The following is a 20,757-nucleotide window of genomic DNA, read 5'->3' as shown; positions in this document are numbered from 1 at the left end:
ACCCCCCTCTTTCGACAGATCATTATTCAATGTTATCTGTTTACTTGAGATTGCCGATATCATAAATATGTATTATGAACGGTCGACTTATACAAAACGATGTTTATTTCAATAATATTTCAAAAACAAAATTTATTCAATGTAACGAGTATTGATACAAATTTCGCTAATAAGAAAATATGTCGTTCTCCATATAAAATTATATTTAAATCCAACTTTTGTATACATGTCATTTTTTATTGCTCTCGTTTGAACATGTCGCAAAATTACATTCTATGTTTTTAAATATATAAACAGAAATTTTGATAAAATTATATATCTGGATAAGCAGTTCCTATCAGATCGTTTCCTCTGTATTTAAATTTATAGGTGACAATGTTGAACCTCGTTCCTCCGAGAGACACCGGGCAATTTCCCTCTGGTCTCGCGTAAAAGCACACCGTGTACAGTGCCATCTCCAGTTCAGGCGAGGTACCCACGAATAGTGCCGTTACCGGTTTATCGTATCCATTATATTTCGTTCTTATTTTGACGATAGATGCTTTCTGAAAGAACGAACACATACAAATATAATTGGTAACTTTTCATGTAGTATGAGTCATAGTTTTCTGGAAATACCACAAAAGAAACAATAGACAAACGTCATTGTACGAATGATAATAGGTGCTGGAAGTGGAATGGAATCCATTATATATTCATTAACAACATTTTTCACTAATGAGCCTATTATTAAGTAGAAAAACCTCACATTTTTTCAAAAATAATTTATCAAGAAATGATCTTACGATTAAAAAAAAAAAAAAATAATTTTGACAGAATAAAAATTAACTCACATCTCCAAGGTCAACTTTGTTCAAATATCCAGCATAATTTGCTTTTCCACTGCTTTCCTCTTTGCTATAGAAGATCCAATTATGCAAACCAACTACTTCGGTACCAGATGGTACACTCTTAAGTTCTGCCATGAAAACATGCTCGAAACCTGAGCTACCAATTTTTCCTTGTCCTCTAGAGAACAAGTTAAACCATATTTTTCTTAACGTGTCTTTATATTCGTAATAATCCTTGCGAATTTGTCCTTTATCCGCTAAAAATCTCATAGCGTAGGACATCACGTTCGTGCTGAGGAACGTGTCTACAAGGAGACTCTCTTCTTGTCTCTGCAACGGGCTTATGTGCTCATTTACATTGGTTTCCGGTTTGTAATTATCATAGATCGATATCACTCTTTGAATCGTGGGACCTTGGTATGCTTCTGCGTTTATCGTGAACAACCTGCAAGTGGAGGTTATTTTTATGGAATCTATAAAAGAACATGGCAAATCAAACTAGTCTGTAGTTACACGAACTATACTATCTAGAAATTCAAAGAACCATCAAATTAGAATTCTAGCGATGTCTAAAAAAATGTTTTTAAAATAGATCCTCCTGATGCCTAATGCTTTTCTATTAATCTCCACCTATTCTTGCTGTAGTGTATAAGAACTCTCTTGCCTCCAATATTTTTCATTTGTATTTTAAAAGCTTACGGTTGTGGTGCGTCATCTGTTGTGCTACTACTGCTTGTTTTCTTCTGTAGATTCAGCGTGATATATCTGTTCGCATTATTGTTATCCTTAATGAAGAGAGCCTCGGAAAGTTTCTCCAAGTCTTCATCAGTGATAGTGTTTCCTTTGCTAAAAGTAGGATTACTAGAGTAGGTTTTCTTATTTGCTGCTGCTGTTCCTGCTACAGCTGCTCCTGCTAGTGCACCACCTGCTAATGCACCACCTGCTATTGCTCCTGTGGATGGCCCTGTTCTTCCAGGTTGAGTCGGTGTCGATGGTCTTGGTTGAGATTGACCTATACCTGGTTGGCTTGGATAATTTGGTTGATTTGGATATCCAGGTCGTGGAGCAGGTGTAGGTGAGTTAGATCTGCTGCCACCACCAGCAACATCAGCCCAAGTTCTTCCAGGGGAACCAGGACTTCCTGGTGCATTAGGAGAACCAGGACTTCCTGGTGCATTAAGAGAACCAGGACCTCCTGGTGCATTAAGGGAACCAGGACTTCCCGGTGCATTAGGAGAACCAGGTCTTCCTGGTGCATTAAAAGAACCAGGACTTCCTGGTGCATTAAGAGAACCAGGACTTCCTGGTCTAGATGGTGCTGGCGTTGGACCTGGTTTTAACGTTACGAACAACGAAGATACTTGATTGCCTCCAGCTGCAGGTTGATTCGGAGATGGTTGAGGTTGTCCTGGTGCAACAACTGGCTTAGAGCCCGGTGTAGGTGATCCTTGAAATAAAAAAATATATCAGGATGAAAATTATTTTCTTCCACATATTAGTATGTACCTGGTGTTTGTGGACGAGGTTGAGGCTGAGGCTGAGGTTGTTGTTGAGGCCGTGGCGATGGTGCGTTTCCAGGACTCGCTTCTGGCCTTGCGCCTGGAACACGTAGCCAAATTAATATTAATAAATCTTTATCAATCTCCTTCTTACCTACTAGTATTACGATAATTTATACCTAGCGATGGAATTAATTCTCCGTAACATTATATACGTATTTTATTCTATTTTCCGTATAAAATTGTCATTAAATTAATTTTTACCTGGTGTTTGTGGCTGTGCCGTGCCTCCAGGTACAGAGTTCGGTTTGGCACCTATAAAGTTCACCAGATTAATTCTCACAAACTCACATATTTAAGAAAATTATCTAGAAATTCTATAATATCGATCAATTAACCTCCAGAACTTAATGCTGGTCCTTCACTAGGCAATTTCGGGGATTGTCTTCCGGGTTCTCCAGCTCCAGTAAGATCAACAGCCCAATCTCTGTATCCTTTACCAGTGTTACCACCGACTCCTGGGTTTCCTGGTTTCGGTGCCGGGAAATCGAGACCCACTTCCGTTCCTGGGTTAGGTCTGTTTGGTCGAGCATTTTCTTTTATCTTTCCTCCAGTCGAAGTAACTCCGATCGCTAATCCAGGGTCACCTGCTCCAAGAACAGCTGATCCAACATTCGTTGGACTTCCCGTAGGTTTGTTTGTTACAGGTGTTACACCTGGTAGCGCGTTTGGTTTCGTTTGTACTGGATCTGCGACTGTTGGAGCAACAGTTGTGGTTGTGGTTGTGTCCTTCTTCTTCCAGAATTTCCATCCTGCTTCTGCGTCGCCTAGAAATTTAATTAAAATTAGAATGGATAATAATGGCTGGTAGGAACAGGAATTTCGTGTGATTATTTAGGAATTGCGAGATTTATTACTATAGAATTGTAAATAATCACATCATTATTTTGTCCACAGATTTTATAATAAAAGTTCCCACAATAAAAGATCTCTTCTTTGATCTTCAACAATTTGAAATGGTAATTTACATGGAAAAATTGTAATTAAGAATTAAAAATATGTTTAGAATCACTTGATAGAAAAAGATCATGGCTATTTGCTTGAGATGTCGAATAATAATTACTTAAGATGAATAATGATGTATCGATATGTACTTATTGTTTCTCTCTCTCTCTCTCTCTCTCTCTCTACATATATATACTCATACACACACATATATGTGTATATGTATAAAAGAATCGAGATTAAGAGAATTTACGTCGTTGATTACATAGTTTCAATTCTTTCTCTGTATCGAGTCTCTGTTGTATGACTTATCTTAAAAATACTAAAGTTGCTCTGAAATTCTACATTTTTGTCCCCGATTTCAATAATAGTGTAGTATAGTTATGTGTGAGCATGAACTCACGATAACCTTGACGATATGCAGAGGAACGAAATAAGCATAACGGAATGTTTAGCTGGAACTCGGGATCACGTAGTTTGGTTGCAGAAGATAATAATTTTTTTAAACAACGCTTTTCTAAGATTGTTACGTAATAATTGTTATTTTATGTCATATAATTTATCTATAATATTTATCAGTTTCTATATATTTCTATATTTATTTTTGTATTCACGATTATTTAGTAAACACGATTGAAGTAATACCATTGTATAATACGGTCTTACTGAACTAAGTGTTTTCTCGGAAGAGAAAGTAAATAACAAACTACGTCAATCATCAAATTCTACAATATTTCGAATAATATCAACTTTTTAAGTTACTTTTCTAGAATAATAGTCATTTTTACGCAAGTAGGACACAACTTTCATTCACTCTAAGCGATTCGCAACTCGGAAAACACGAAACAGAAATCTAAGTGTAGTCCCCTTCACTTTCGCAAAATTTGCTTTGTTTCCTTGACATCCTATTCTCTTAACACTTATTACACATAGGTACGTACAACCAATTGAATCTCTCTAAGAACGCTTAAAACAAATTGTTTATTTCTTCAAAAATTCATTTCAGGAAAATCAACAGAAAATAAATGTTTCACTTACCGATAAATATCAGAGACAAGCCAAGTATTAAGAAAACAGCGGGCACACTTTTGATATTCATGGTTCTCCGATGATTGAAACGATCCTGAGGATCGTTTTCCAACGTAATAGAATCGAGAGCGTCGAGGAGCTACGTGGGCGTTTTAAGACGAACTGAAGCCTTACCGCGCCGGAATCAGCCACTTCCAGCCGATTACACTTTCCTCTTGCCTTCTCCGCCTCTCATTGGCACGTCTGCAAGACTCTAGTTAAGGTCGTTGCACGGTCATCGCGTTTTTTACACTGAAAAGAATCGATTTTCTTGGAAGGATGATGTCAGCCCCTGATCTTGACTCTGCGTTCCATTTCACGATCCTTCGTTCGACTGCTGGTAACTGGTCTTTTCGTTTTGACATTTACAAACTGATTAAAATGTGTCTTTTGAACCATCTTGTTTGTTTGTAGATTCTGTAGTGCTTTTGATTGGTTCTATCTTGCTATTGAAACTTTTGTTGAGTCAGTTGATGATGAATCTTCTTGTTATTTAGATTTATTGACACAGCGATGACGATCAGCTTGTTGAGAGCGCATTACGAATAAGTTAACGAGGTTCAGAAGATAACAGGCGATTCGAAATCGAGTTAAATTAGGAAATCGAAAGTAGATTTACTAGCTGTCGGTATACGCGAACGGTTGCTGTAGAAAGTGTCGGAAGTTTGCCTTGTGAGTTTGAAAGATAATGTACGATATCTGTTAGCTAGTGAGCATAGACTAGTTTTAGTGACAATGAAGGTGTAGCAAATTTTAATAATATAGAAAAATAAACTTTGAAATCTTTCAGAAATTTACAAAATTATATGATAATGTTTAGGAAAGAAGAATTTATCGTTCAATAAAAGAAATGATACTTTATTTGTAGAAAAAGTATGTACATATTTACACTTCGGAGTTTTCCGATAATCGCGGTCCGTGACAAACAAGTTTACCGTTTAGTAACATTTAAAGAAATGCTCTATTACACATGAACGAATAACATTCTGTATGTCTGCGTCTAATACGAACCAGTTATTTATTTCTGATTAGACTTTAGAAATTCACTTTATATATGTATATTATATGTTATACATTGTATATTTATATTAAAATACACTGAAGAGTATGTTTATAGAATGATAGAAATATTATTTTTGCATCGAATTTCAGATTCTAATCAGAGGAAAATAGATGACTGCCCATAAAACGAGAAGAACCAGTAGAGTGATCATCAGCTTAGAACGAAAGGTGTCCCATCCGACTAGAACATATTTTTGTGGTCTTCCAACATTCTCTATATCCAACGAAGACTAAAACGTAACAAGATTCGTAAAAAAACAACGAAACAAGCAAATTATAGTCACGATTATCCCATTCCTTACGTCATCGTCATCGATGTCTTCGTTTTCCTGTAGTCTTTGGGTACTTAAATTTTGACGCATTTGTGTTGCTTTGTTTTGAGTGCTCTTCACTTTACTAGGACCAGGCTTCGAGATAGGTATCTTGTTAAATTGTGGCGACTTCGAAGATCCAGGATGATCAAAAGCTGTCAGTCTAATAGCTACGGTGTTTTCTATACCTCGTAGTTTATTCGACTGCTGATTTTGCACACTCGTAGTTTCTTTCTTCGACGATTCACTCACTGTTGCATTCTCCTTTGTCACGTCACTTTCTATAGATAGTGTTTGTTAATTAGGAAGACAGGTTAAAAGCTTTTCAAACGAGTTGTAAACAATTCATGAAAACGGGAATATCTGAACAACTTAACGGTTGTTTCTATAATGTTATGTTTCTGCGTCGTAAAATATAACTGGTAAGGGCAATTATAAGTTTCTCGAACGAAAGGAGAACAACAAGTAAACTGGATATTTATGCAAAATCATGTTTCACTTTCATATTTAAATTTCTCGTATTATGCATAAACGTCAGTAACTAAGAATACATAAATAGTTATTAACTAGATAATATAATATTTCAAATGTCTTGTCTTTAATTTAACTGTAGAAACTTGTAATTATTTACTTTACGATTTCCATAAAAATATGACAGTTATATATATATATATATGTAAAATTTTTCTAGGAAATATTTCTGACATACCTTTTCCGGGATCATTCTGTTGTGAAGTCCCGCCCTGAGGATCTCGAATGTGAGACAAGAAGCTCTCCAAATATCGCGCAATCGTCCTCTCTTTTTCCCGCTTCAGATTGCTGGCTAGGTGTATTTCCGTCGGTGCATCTATCACGGGACTCGAGTGGAAAGTCGCTAAGGCAACGACAATACTAACTTCCAGACGTTGAACTTTGCTCCTAATCGTCGGACGAGAATCCTCGATCTATCTCTTGTGCTGCCAAAGAAACAGAGATTAGATAATAAAGTTGAACAATACTTGTAACAGTAGATATTTCTCCAATAGCTTAGTATACTCTAAAATATAAATTATAATTTAAAGAATTCATTCTGCTCGATACATATTAAACAGATAAGGTTACATAGCCTTGGTAAAAAAGAAATTCCAAAAAAGAACTCAATTAATTCATCCTTGTTTGCGCATGAGAGAAAAAGAATATAAACAATTCTTACCTTCGTAAACATTATACCAGAGATCCTACGGACTTCGTATGACTCAGATACACCGAGGTATAAGCATAAAATGTCACTTCGAAGGCCGCTTGACTCAGGTGCGAAACACAGCCTCGAGATCGCGGGGCATTAACGGTGTTTATCGTCCTTCGTCTTTTCTCTTCTCGGATCGTCCGTCGATAAATCTTCCCTGGGAATTCTGATCGTGTCCGTACCGGGCAGGTCGTTGGTAAAAGCACAGATTCCGCTGGTAGAGCGTCATATATTCGCAGATAACTTCACGTGGAATATGCAACAACTTTTGCATGCGTCATCTTTGACAGGAAGCAATTATAAGTCTCGAGTTCAGATCTAGTGTAATATTTAATTGTTTTGTAATTATTGTCTTTGACGGTCTGAAAGACTAGATGGATGAAAATCTAGACGATTAAATTCCCGATAAACTTGCATTTCTAAATAGGTTCTTATCGGTATTGATGAGAAACTGATTTTGATGTTATCTAGTTAGTTTGCAATGGAAAGAAGAATTACAGATGTTTGTACATGCATCAGTTATTAAATAAGATTTCGATAATTATCGATAGCAAGATACGTGGGCAAGATAAAATGACTTCAGAAGTTTTCTGCAAGATAACTTTATTAATTTGCTTTTATACAAATATATAGTAAAAAATCGTCAATATCATATAATCGAATACCTTCTATCAAACAATTTATGTATAACATTATAAAGAGATTAGGAATATATTAGTATAATACAATCGCAATAATTTTGTGGTAACTATTAATTTGGTTAAAAGGAAATATCCAATTCGAACAAATATTACAGGGACTAGTATCATTTCAATTTTATACTTGCGGACGATTCCTTTGTACATTACAAAAGTTTCTCTAATTTTTTCTATGTCGAGTGTCTCAACACTGGGAATTTTTTCATCGTTGAACCGATAATCGCGAGTGTATATGCTCGCGTAAGTAGGAGCCTCGAGATACTCTTTACGCAATTCGAACTCTGAATTTCTAAAACTTTCTGTCCACAAAAGAGTACACGTTTCTTACATTTCCATTTGCTCGTCGAGCAAATAACATGATTCTTCCACAAATCCACGATCTTGAACACAGAGTTACTTATTGCTTCGCGTAAGGACGGATTCATCGATAGGAAATGGAGAATTCAACCAAAGTATCAGAATTCTACAGAAAAATCTTCCTTTCTCTCTCCTCACACTTCTAGCTTTCTCTTATACTTCAAAGAGTATCTTCTTGGACATCTTATCATGTATCTACGTTACCGAAGGCAAAGGATTACCCAAATTTTCCTTGTTCGCTTCCAAATGGAAGAACATCGGCCATCCAAGTTTCTCGGTGCCCTTAAATGCTTCACAAAATCCGATATTGGGCGAGAAACGTGTAGACGATTATCCAGAGAACCAGAGCGACGATTACAGAGATAAGGAAGATAGTTTTGAGAAAGTGCCAAGGGCTTTCCATTCTCGATTCCGCGCGATTGGCCCAGCTCTTGCAGCCGCCGTTTCTGCACGGAATACTCCCTGGCTGCACAGGCGTCGACGTCGCGACGGTGCTCATCGGAGGCGTCACCTTCACCTCACCCAGTTCCGTTTCTTCTGCATTTTGGACCTCCGCCTTCGCCAACTCGAACCTCGATGGACTCTCCATCTGTAATTACATCGAATAGTGGATAAAATTGATCAGTAAATTATTCGAAGCTATTGGATGTTATCAAAAGTGTTATCGTGACTTATGTTTGTCACCAGATAACGATTAATGTTATTTTAGCAGTAATAAAGCAGTTGTAATCTTAGACTGTTAATTGAACTAAAGTCTTCTTCGTTGCAGGCTGTTTCAGATAGCGAATTTATAAGGATGGGAATAAAAGAAAAAGACGGCAACGAAAAGGGGAATCACTATAAGAAAATAAATTTTAAATGACTCGTTTGACTGTTTATAATATAGATAGCTTCGGTCCTCTGGAATGAGAGATCTAATATACATATCTATATAATGTGAATTGTAAAATATTTGAGACTCTATTATTAACGTTAGAGAGTTTGAAACGAAAAAAAGGTGTTAATTCAATAACAATCTCTATTTTAAGCCAAACGGAATACGTATAATGCGGTTTTGGTATAAAGTCAAGTTAAATCAGATTGGCCACCACAATTTCCTATTTGTCAAACAGAAGAAGTAGTCCAATTTGGAACACGTTTGTATATTTTCATCCACCTAACATAACATAACGGTCCGCTCAAATGTATGTTAATTGACCAGGCCTCCACTTCTTTCGAAAAAAGGTAGAAGAAAGGAGCCGAAGAAAAAAGGATCCAACGGCATCTATAAATATTCAGCGTGGGTAGAGGCCGTGAATAGAATTTGTAATAAATTGAACGAGCCTGAAATGCAACCAGCGTGACGATGCAGCCACTCCAAATTATTGATTATTTCACAATTGTGCTCGATTGTGCGGAGGAACGTGTGCACCGCGTTTCCAATGATGCTTAGCGGCAATCCACGACATTCCTTGCTTCTTCAAGTTTTCCATTTTCATATATAATACAGAGTACAATAGTACGTACGTATGCTAAAAGAGAAAAAGAAAGAGAGAAGAAGAGAATCGATGCAATTTCTCATCAAGAAAAATAAACAAGAAAAAGTCTCGAGACATTTTCCAGAATACAAAAGTTCTCTAGAAAATTAATTGCAAGAAAATTAGGAAGATGTGATATTACTCGATCAAAGGCTATGGGTGAATGTACTGAAATATCCAAATGGTGAAAGGGTATGGAGTGAGGACATTACATGTGTCTCTGGAATTCGAATCTTGGGAGGGAATAAATCTTGCTTAGGCTTTGGTCCTGTCCCATATACCAAGCCCATCATTCTGCTGACCTGGTTCAAGTATGGATAATCCCATATGGATCCGGGGGATGGCACGATCACCATCTGCCAACGATATTATTATATATATATAAATCGTTAAATTTATTCAGTTTCGGTTTTTCAATAGTATTTCTATAACGCTATGTTATAGAGTTTTGTAGAATTTATATTTAAATATTGCATTTTCTTAAATTTTAGTACGTTACAATAATAAAATTTCATAGCAGCGTATTTTTTAACAAACGCAAGGTCAAACTTATTATAAATCGTTGAGCGTCACTTTTACGACAATCTAATCAATATTCGTAACTGCTGACTACCGTAAGTGAAAAATTGTGTTGAAAATTTTGGTTGCGTTTATTTTTTTCATGCATGTTACGAACTTCCTCCTTGAAATGGTTTTGTGCACTCACGATAACTTTCACTCGATTCTACAATGATCGGGTCCTCGACCAGATGAACGAAATAGAATTTGCACGAAGTGTTTTCGAAGCAGAAGCGAAACGTCGTCGTGTAAGAATTGATTAGGTTAACGATTCATGAACTTTGTTTAACTTCATCGAGGAGATCATACCTGGTAGTATAAATCTTTGTTTTTTGAACTGGCTTCGAAATGAATTAACTATTCCTACTTGATATTTCTTATACGAACACTAAATCTAAAATTTGTGATATATATAAACTTTATAGAACAGATACTAGAAAACTTGAGAAAATAATTTAAAAAGTAGAGACGTTTTTTTAAGGAAATAGATATGATGAAATCAAAGACTCACATTATCAAATAAGTAGCTATACTTCCTGGTATGACAATTCCCATCGCTGTTCATATTTTCAAGTAACTATTCAGTGGCACATTATTACTCGTTAATCACAAATAAATAACAGAAATCCGATCTAATAAAGCTATCAAAACGTCTAACTAATTGACGTTTAGTTCCTGAATGAGCAACACGCGTTTCTTAGACGTGTAAGCAACACGAGACGAGGAAAGTTGTAGTTTATTTGCCTGCGACACCGAAGGAACTGACCACTTACGTCTATCGGAGCCCACTATCAGCCTTTATCAATCCCGACCCCTGATCTTTCGTTATCGAACCACTACTCTAGTGTAAATGTCGATGAAACGTTGCTAACCGGCTCGTAAATCGTTTAGAGGAAGTTCAAGCGTTATGATAGTATGCATTTAATTAGAGTATTTACTTTGCATAATTTCTCATATCGCTTAAATGGTGTATGCACAGTACTATATAAGCGATATGAAAAATTACGTAAAATAAATACCGAATTAGGGTATTCTTACGGAATGGTACTTTTTAATTAAAATATCAGAATTTTAAACGCGACAATAATTTATTATGCAATTATTATCTATGAAAATATTACTATGGTAAAATGCATTTTTGATATAAAGGTGAAAGTAAATTTTTAATACAACTCAAAAATTTCATAGGTCAGTACCGTGCGATGATCTTCAGAGGTACAAAAATTCACGAATTACCACGGTACCTGGATACAGAATCGAAAGGATACAATATGGAAAAGATTCCACGTTATTGGAATAGAAGAATTGTTACGTGTACAAATGCGCAACAGGTCGAGGATGCACCAGCAATAATGATAAGTAGAATTCGTTGCGTAACCTGGTGAGGCTCATATTTTCAACAGGTAGTCAGAAACTTCGGTATACGAGAATCGAGAGAAGAAATTGAAAACCGTCTTATAAAACATACAGAGAAATGGAACATTACCGCGATCGATCACATTGAAATTTAACCCTACAGAAACGTGTTGCTTGTTACAAACCAAGACGGGCAGATTGAAGTTTGTCGAGGAATAATTTATAAATCTTATTAATTTGTTTCCCCTATTTTCTTTTAATGTCATCACTAATCGATCTCTCTTACTTTTCATTGGTCAGTCACGTTAGTTCAATGAACTCCGATGACTAATTATTAGAAGTGAGATTTCGTGGAAGTGAAAGTACGGTAAGTTTGCCTCTAAAAGTATTGACGAACGAAAGTAGCTGCTTCACAAAGAATCTCAAGGCTACCGCATAAATCACGATGTTTATCGATGTTCTTAAAAATCGTGAACATGCTCGTGTACGTAGTACATAGCTTCGTGAACGATACGATTAAATTGTTGAGATCATGCCGTTTGAAAGCATCATAAAATAAAACAGACATTCTTAATATTACATCGACGATCGTTTCCTTATGATAATACGAGATATAATTAATACTTCGCACATCCACAACTACGTGATCCAAGGTTATTCGGATATTACAACATGCAAACATGTTTAAAACAGCATCTTCGTTAAAATATTATTATTACTGTGATTATAAAAGTTATCATCCTTGAATTTTAACGCTGAATAATTGTATGAAACTCGTGTTGACAAATTTATTTGTATAAATTTATTTAAACGACATGTCGAAGGTACTTGTTTAGTTCTTTCAGAGAAATAGTATATCTAAGGATCGAATAGATTAGATTAAGAAAGATTTAAGAAATTTTAAATGTTCTACGAAACACGTGTTCTCACCTGTTGAGGATGCCAAGTGTGCTGAAAGAAACTCTTGAAACACTTCATGTTGAATGCGACATTCCTTCGCGTTTATCAATCACTATATTATCGCGATCATCTAATCTGTTGGTTATTGCTGGTCCATTCTTCTCTATCTATATTACAATTTAAGACTCACTCTTGACCTGACACGATTGTACATCCGCATAATTAGGTCACTCGCGTTATTTACAATGACGTTCGATATCGTGGAACGGAAAATTTTAAATTTCCCGATATTTAGAATATAGTTTATAGTAATAGATTACTACAAGTTGTTATCGAATTAAGTGAAAAAACAGAATTACTTCCAACAATCTTATGAGTATCAGAGGATTATAAAATGCAATCGTATCTGTACGAGAGATCGCAGGCGAAAGTTTTGAAGCGCACGCGTCGGTGCACGCTCGACAACTAATGAAGTTCGTGCCGATAGTGGTAGAAGTTATACGAAACAGAATTGTCGTCCGTTAAAGTCTATCCATCGTACGCTTGTCGCTTGTGACATGCAGAGAAATGACGAAATTGTTTCGTAAAGTCTTACCATATAACGAGATTACTTGCGTGGTGAATGCCAAACTTACTATTAATTACAATATTTCAAAATTGGAAAAGAATTATAATAAATGATACGATAGAAGTAGCTTTCCTAATGTGCATAGTATGATTCTTTCTATCAGTGTTAAATTGGATAAATACATATACAATTATTTGATATTTACAGAGGTTGCAAATACAGTTTATATAAGTACAAAACGTGATATATTGAACAGTTTCTTTTATTTTAACTGAGGCGCAAATCAATGCACATTGTTTATAATTTTAAATAAATTAGTATACTAAACAAAACAAAAAATTAAATACATAATTGGAAATAACGTTAGGTAAAGATTTCTATTTTTTAATTTCGAAATTAGCGAATGTAGGTTGAGATATTTCTTCCTCATTTCGAAACTCCGCTTTGTCTATGGCTGATTCAGGACTTCCGGTATATCGAAGCCAATTTTTCCTAGAAACAGATATGCATATAAAATAAGGACAATGAATATATCTGTTAAAATGTTTTAAAGAGATAAAAACTTACATTTCTTCCACTTTGCTTTTCGATCCTTCAAGACGACCAACAACTGTACCTTTATGGGTATTCATGCACCATCCTTTTAAACCTAATTCGGTCCCACGTTTTTGAGTATACTATATCAATAAAAATGATAAATTGTTGAAAGTTGTTTTTGATCGTTCATAGAAAACTGATTTACCGATCATACGAACATGGACATACAAGTACGTGTTACATTTATAATTCAAACATAAAAAATTAGTTTTTAATTTGAAATTTAAAAAATGTTAGATACATTTAATTTTCATTTTAAAATGCCGATATATATGTATATATGTATATGCTCATAACTACATAGTAACTGTTTCACCTGTCAGATGTCAGTTCTGTACTAAACAAGCCATAAAACTTGCAGCGTATTTCTTCGTGATTTACGTTAATTATTAACCGTTACTTGGTGCGATACATTACTTACCTTTCTAAAGAATACGCCTTTAAAAAAGAAAACCTGAGATCAGTATCATCATGATTCTATTATAGGGAAATGGTTACTTACCTTGTACTCTCCCATAAACTTCAAAATCAACACCAACTAACTGTGACATTTTCGGATTTGTATTTTGCGATGTTATCACTGATAAAAACGGCAATGTGATAAAAAGGCAGAGAACAATTGGAAGGTACAACTTGATTAACATTCAATCATTATTTGGGAAAATATCTGAATGTGCGTATGTTATTTCATGAGACGATAATTGACTAGATGTCGCCAGTTGAGATTCTATCAGCTGTTCCGGTTGGTTAATAGCGGTATCCTTGGAAACCACTCCTGATGTGTTTTAGAGCGAATTAAACTTAATTTGAATTTTAAGTAGGGTTGATACAGACACAGTTCATATTTTTAAATCCATATGCTCAATTTGAATCTATTCCAGCATTAATACACATTATATACGATAGAGATAAACATTGCAATAATAAAAAGCAACGTACTTTTAAATAATAAACGTATATATTTATGCATTTAGATTAAAAAATAAGTAAATGCATTAGTTTATATTTTAGTCCTTTATGCACTTATTCACTACATTTAAAGGATTAAACGATTCGATGTATAAATAACGCATATAATATTGTCGAAACTAATCAAGTAATTAATACAAATTAAATATACATAGGAAAATAATGAATCATTTACAAGATGGAATTAGCACCTTATTTGAATTTAAAAATCAAAATCTATTCACACATGTATATGGCTGATCGGTGTGGTCGTATCGGCGCTGGTATTGGTCGATGTTCCGAAGCGCGCGCACGGGCATAGCAGCAAAAAAAGTCGCCAAGTATAGTGGCGTATAAGTGGTCCCCACCGCAGTATCTACGACCAGTCTCAAGCAACAGTTAATACGTGGTGGTTGTGTTTATGCGGTCTTCTTCAACCGTGCATGCGATTGTCCTTACGAAACGTAACGAGAATCTCATCATCGAGTCAAAGCAATCTATCGATCGCGTTATCAGTATGTGCTACGTATCTCAGTCTACGTGTACCTGTCTCCCTGTCTATCTTTAAAACCCTTGGCACACGGCGTTACCCTTATCTACGGAGATTTTATGCTATGGTAGACGATCACGTAGATTCGAATGCATGTCTTTTCGATAAAAACATCCGTGACGTTTGACCGACAGAAAAAGAAGAAAAAATCATCCCGTTAACGCGAAATCGTCGATCATTGGCCCGTAATCGATACGAATACATGATACGTACGCGATAGTCCGTGTATCTGTGTACGAACACGCGAAATACCAGTCTTGTGTCAGTCGATGAGGTTAGGCTGGCGTATTTACGCAACGAAAATTCGTGTCGTCGGCGTACGGGCACACGATGCGGCTCTGACAGATCGTTCTATCGTCCTTGCTATATCGTTGGTTACACGTCTCAAGACAGAACGTTGTGTGCAGTGCTTAAGGGTAGCGCCGGATTATTCGTCGTCGACGTCGGTGGCGACTTTGACAGCTTATCTGTTCGAAAAGTGAGGTTAATTCGGGAGGTGTGTCGTTGTGCGTGTGCGTTGGCGTGCACGGAGAAACAGCACGACGATAATATACGATGACAGCGATGTTAGTATCTGTGGCGGAGCTGTCGAACATTTTCTTTGTGCTCGCAGTATCGATATGCTTCTGCGGAGTTTTCTTGTTTATCATCAGGTATTTATGTTATAGCGTATCATCGGTTTATACTAAAAAAGTGGCACGAATAACAATAATATATTTTCAAAATAGTCGATTTGAACTCGAAAGTTTGAAGTCAGAAATTATTAATTGCTCAATTATATATGTTTTTCCTTGTAAAATTTCACGAATGACCCACGGTGCACCTTTTATTCAAAGCGTTTGGCATTTTAATTGTAAAAAGAAACAGAGTCAAATAATTTCTGATATTATCAATTGTGACACATGTTGCAATGTTTTAAAGAAGTTGTTTTGATCGTCGGTGATATCTCTGCAGATATCGTAGAATTGACAATTATTAAAATGCGTCATTCTTCTAACAAATTGATGATATTATATATTGTTCTTTTCTTCATTTGTACGTATCATGTTTAAGCATGTACGTAATTCCCATCAATACAAACATTTCCTCTAATCTCTCCAAAAAGAATGTTGTCCGATAACAAAGATTGATACGAGTCGCTTATCTTGCATTTTCTTTTTTATTTTGGCACTCCTGCGCGCGTTCAGAAACTAAACTGTTAGTACTGTGGCAACTTTTTTACGCGAATGAGATTGTAAGCGTTCAAAAGGATATCAGAATAAATAGAATACACGGATGTAGGCGATTCAATTTTTATTCTCTCATTTGGCAAATATTTGCTCGTTCTTTCTTCAGCGAAATCAACTCCTGCATATTGCAGCCTGACTTTTGGACTTAATGTTTCGAGAAGAGTCTCGGTGGAAATCATATTTCCGCATATAGAATTGACAAAACTACATCTCTTTAATCTTTCCTTTACTCATCAGTTGGAAAATATTCTATGACTAATAGTAAATGTTTTATGTTATATGAGTCAGTGGACCGTACGTTATCAATTATCAAACTGGTGAAAGATACCATTGCGCTAGAGCAATATTGCCCTGTCAATTGGCATAAATTAAATTATCATCATTGAATGCGAAGAGTATCGTTAGAACAGAATGATTGTATTTTTCTTGAGTATTACTTCATTTCACTCTCTAGTTTTATCTCGGAATACTATTTGCAAAGTTATTCAAAGAACAGAACTGTGCTTTAAAAAAATTTTTGTTTTAATTCATTGTAATAAATCACATTAATCGTTTGGTGTTCTGATGTACTAGGACAATCAATCCGTTATAATAGGTCTTTTCTTGTTTTTACTAACTTAGCTGCGTATTTTAAATTCAGTTGCAAACATTTTAAAATTTTGTTATCGATGGTTAATAAAATAGCTCAATTATTAAAATTGTAATTAAATTATAATAGAAGAATCAAGGATATTAATAAAAATATAATATCCTATACTTCATAATTGAATATCTAGATACCCAATTCTTTAACGTCGTTTATATTAACACATTTGAAAGATTAAATTGTAAGGTTTGTCAGATTTTCGTTGAAATATTTAAAACAGAACCGAATTTAGAAATTTTTTATCGTCACTATTTATTTTGCACCACCTGTGACGCTTTAAGATCAATTTGTACACGATATATCATGTATTGTATTGTGAATCTCTACGAGTGAATAAAAATATTAATTTAAACATTAACGGTGCATACTGTAATAACTATTTCGTCATTTCACTTTTCTGATTGCATAATATCAATTTATTTTATAATACGTTATCCCTTAGTTTCATAATATTTTGCTACAGTAACTAAATAAAGACCTACATGGTTATCTCTATAAAAAGTTATTCCCTAGGCCAATAATCTTAATAGTGGAGTTAAATTTTGTTTCCTTTCTTGTTTCTTTCTTTTCCTTTCTCTTTTTATCTCACCTCAGAGGTTTCAAGGTTAATTCTGTTTCTTTTAATATCTCAAGGCGAGATCAATGAAATCGGTGTTATTCTGTAAGACGATCGTAAAAGTGGACGATAAATTGGCACTTTCAATTTGCTGGTAAAAGTGTGCCGTGGGGTAGAGGACACAATAGCTAAGAACAGTTGTTTAAACATGGAAAATCACCGAAATTCTTGTAATTGCACTTGTAGAGTTGACAAGGAATTATTACATTTAAGCCTGGAATTAATTTACTCCAAAATGTAAGATAAATTATATAAAAAAAATGGGTGACCTTGAAATGAACGAAGTTAACGACTGACGAGAGAGGTCGATTCCTCTAGACAAAGTTTCTCCTCTTGTCAAGCAAACAACTTTCTTGCTCCTTCGACAGCACCAGATTGAGACTTTTGTTTCGAAAATTAGTTTCAATCGTGCAATTTGGAAATTTGGAGAACTTTACCGGTGAAAGTCAAGAAGTAAAATGCTATATAGTAGAACGCTATTTATTGTGACCAAAGTTTAGTTAATGATAGATTAAATGAGCTTCCGTTGATTGAATTCACTTATTTGAATGACGACTCATTGGCTATGAGAAAAATCTATAAATTTAATTTTGTTTTAGATAAATTTTAATTCCTTACACGAGAGTATGAATTTGCATAAATATCAGTAATAAACAAAAATTCATGAAATGGAATTAATATCAATAACTTAATTGTACATGTTTATGTAAATTCATGTCTTTACTGGCTGAATTATAGAAGAGGAATATAACTATAGATTTGTTTTATCCACTTAATAATGTATTATAAGGAATATTCTATTTCCATTATTTTATTATTATATTATATTATATTATAATATTATGTATATATTTAATACCTTTCAATTTCTCACAAATGTATAAACATCCATAGTGTATCAATAATCAACGATCTATCAGCCTAATTTATGATAATAATTGAAACATTTGAAGGATCATTTCTGAGGCAATCAAGTATTATTTTTTGCGAGGTGCTTATCTTATTAGATATGTTTATCGAGACTTTTGAAAGAGATATAAATAATTATTTGTGGCTAGACATTTTCTCGTTTACCTTCTTTTCGAATAAAGTAACAAGTTAGCTGTGTGATGGCAATCTGAGGTCACCGAGTGGCATTCAAACAGCCTTATAATATTATGATTTATCTCGTTTTACCTATGATTAAATAGAAAAAGCGAATGGAAATGACGAATAAGGTTTTCAAACGTTACATTGATTATGCAATCTCTTATTCTAATTCGTGTACTCGAGCCGACGCGTTATTACATTGCAACATCGGTGATTTGCCAGTTTTGCCAGTCGTTCGGCTTTTTTCTGGAAATGATTTCTATATACTTTCATTGGAAATTATGCAACGCCATTGGAGACGCTTGATCAAACCGTTATTATCTTGCGGTATTCGTTGTTGCTTGTCTACTGTACTACACGAAGTAAAGACTTCTGAAGAAGAAAAAAAAATTAAAAAATAAAAAATAGAGAAAAACGATATAAATGCAAGAACAGATATATAACATTCCAGTGAATTTCCAAATCTTTATAGTTACGTATGGCAAGGTATTTTAATGTTTGAAAGCATATAGATATCTATATTATAATTTAACTTTATTCGGTTTTTTGAAATCATGGATTTTGTTACTTTTACAACATTTCCACTAAATCATGGATAGTAGATCTACCATAAACCAAATAAAAAGTTATGAATTTCCGTGGTATGTATAAATAGTATAATAAACTGAGCTCATTTACGCGTGAACTATCCTACCTGGATACTATTGTATCCTGAAAATTTTACCTGAAATACAGACTTATATATCGATGACAGTTTATCAGATAAGAACCATTTGCTGCAATAATGCAAAGTTCGTTGGACAATTTCGATCTTAAAAGTTATTTTAGATTTTTACCTTTTCTCTTATTATTAATATAATGATAATTATTTGGTGAAACTATAAGTCGAAGGTTGAAATCCGGTTATTGGGAATAAGAAGATGAAATTTCTATGCATTGCAAATGAAGATTTCAAAAATTTGATTGCAAATGAAGAATTCAGAGGGAAAATAGTACAAGCGACATCTACAATTTGCTCCCAAATTCTTTTTCGATAAGTCTCTCTATCTAAGGATAGAATGTAAAGCTTTAATAAAAGGATCTACGTCTCCAAATATTAAAACACAATCTTGTGGGTACAAAATAAGATACTGTACTCTCTCTAGGTAAATATAGATCTTATGTACGGCTCCCTTCACTTATTTCAATTTCGGGTAAAAAATTGACACAAGTGATAGACGAGGATAAAACTGAAATTTGGTTCTCCTATGAATATCAAGGTCTGAGCAAACTCTCGCTACTTTCAATTCCATTTGGAATATTTCTTCGCGCTGAAGGAGCCGCTTAGTCCAGCTGTACGGTTCCCAAATCCAGCAGCCTTATGTCAATAAACCGTTAACACGCTTACGTGAAACGCACGATTCGCCTATTTGAAAGGAGAAAGCTGTCTGAAATTTCAAAGTTGCATGGTTTACTTTTTGCGCTGTCATAAAATAACTTCAAAACTACACAATCGAATTTAAATCCATCGGAACGAAACCGAGTACGGATCCTGTTACCGATACTTAAATAGGACATTTTTGAAAACCGAACGAAAGAAATGTAGTGAGAAATTTGATCTCGTGTTCCTTTTGATATCATCGATCATAGAATCGTAGATTCACGAATAATTCGCGGCAACCCTATGTTGCGGTATACGTGCATGTGTTCTCATGGCCGCGAGGTTATTGGCAGTACGCGGTCATTCGCACACTAATTCGCTCCAAAGGATGAATAACGAAGGCAGTTCGATTATTTTAAATATCGAAGGACGGTATAGCCGCATTCTTTCATTCCAGAGCCTTGTCGTTACATTTTATTGGAACGAGGTCTGCGGAAACGAGGCAATACATTGATTCTTTTTTTTACCAGCTTATAATTATTTCTTTGCGTCTTAATGTCGGTAAAAAAATTGATCAGTGTTCGTAAACATAATTTTTCAGATTTTTTTATCAGAATGATTATTTATGTAAAGTAGTTGTTTGAATAAATTCAAATTCGGTCGAATAACTTATCAAGATAGAACTTATTCGTTATCTTCTGTATTTGTTTAAATATCTGATTATTATTTATCCGTACGAGTTACGTTTCTTCTTCGGGAAAGAATGCA

The 20,757-nt window shown here is 34.8% G+C and overlaps 5 protein-coding genes across 8 annotated transcripts in view; 1 reads left to right on the top strand and 4 right to left on the bottom strand.

Annotated features, from left to right (window-relative positions):
• Window positions 1–20,757, top strand: part of LOC139986695 (cell growth regulator with RING finger domain protein 1) — a 42,249-nt gene that overhangs the window by 799 nt on the left and 20,693 nt on the right. The window contains exon 1 of one of the 3 annotated variants that reach the window (XM_072002221.1): window positions 14,850–15,702. The exons of 1 other annotated variant lie outside the window; for it this stretch is intronic. In XM_072002221.1, coding sequence (XP_071858322.1) covers window positions 15,605–15,702 — 98 coding nt within the window. In that variant the 5' untranslated portion in view covers window positions 14,850–15,604. Of the gene's footprint in view, window positions 1–14,849; window positions 15,703–20,757 lie in introns of those variants that run through there. One more of the 3 variants, XM_072002223.1, reaches the window with a different exon arrangement.
• LOC139986678 (uncharacterized) lies at window positions 103–4,676 on the bottom strand. Of its 2 annotated transcripts, XM_072002185.1 has the most exons (8): window positions 4,373–4,676; window positions 2,728–3,156; window positions 2,594–2,644; window positions 2,337–2,429; window positions 2,128–2,277; window positions 1,530–2,073; window positions 834–1,275; window positions 103–545 (listed from the first exon to the last, which is right to left on the bottom strand). In XM_072002185.1, exons 1-8 carry the CDS (start codon window positions 4,431–4,433, stop codon window positions 312–314), a joined length of 2,004 nt encoding a protein of 667 aa, XP_071858286.1. In that variant the 5' UTR covers window positions 4,434–4,676; the 3' UTR covers window positions 103–311. The 2 variants fall into 2 exon arrangements, with proteins under 2 accessions (XP_071858286.1, XP_071858285.1); XM_072002184.1 differs by having other exon boundaries at window positions 1,530–2,277.
• On the bottom strand, window positions 5,245–6,979 carry LOC139986595 (uncharacterized). Its single transcript, XM_074111693.1, has 4 exons — window positions 6,968–6,979; window positions 6,485–6,719; window positions 5,767–6,056; window positions 5,245–5,694 (listed from the first exon to the last, which is right to left on the bottom strand). Exons 1-4 carry the CDS (start codon window positions 6,977–6,979, stop codon window positions 5,551–5,553), a joined length of 681 nt encoding a protein of 226 aa, XP_073967794.1. The 3' UTR covers window positions 5,245–5,550.
• LOC141445747 (uncharacterized) lies at window positions 8,203–11,064 on the bottom strand. Its single transcript, XM_074111697.1, has 3 exons — window positions 10,642–11,064; window positions 9,785–9,928; window positions 8,203–8,644 (listed from the first exon to the last, which is right to left on the bottom strand). The coding sequence occupies exons 1-3, from the start codon at window positions 10,693–10,695 to the stop codon at window positions 8,348–8,350; spliced, it is 495 nt and encodes a 164-aa protein (XP_073967798.1). The 5' UTR covers window positions 10,696–11,064; the 3' UTR covers window positions 8,203–8,347.
• LOC139986713 (acylphosphatase-1) lies at window positions 13,199–14,277 on the bottom strand. Its single transcript, XM_072002252.1, has 4 exons — window positions 14,054–14,277; window positions 13,973–13,989; window positions 13,522–13,631; window positions 13,199–13,446 (listed from the first exon to the last, which is right to left on the bottom strand). Exons 1-4 carry the CDS (start codon window positions 14,193–14,195, stop codon window positions 13,332–13,334), a joined length of 384 nt encoding a protein of 127 aa, XP_071858353.1. The 5' UTR covers window positions 14,196–14,277; the 3' UTR covers window positions 13,199–13,331.

This window comes from Bombus fervidus, chromosome 4, assembly GCF_041682495.2.
Source record: "Bombus fervidus isolate BK054 chromosome 4, iyBomFerv1, whole genome shotgun sequence".
Classification (NCBI taxonomy): domain Eukaryota; kingdom Metazoa; phylum Arthropoda; class Insecta; order Hymenoptera; family Apidae; genus Bombus; species Bombus fervidus.
The sequence above is the reverse complement of the archived record's forward strand: the minus strand, read 5'-3'. Positions and strand labels throughout refer to the sequence as shown.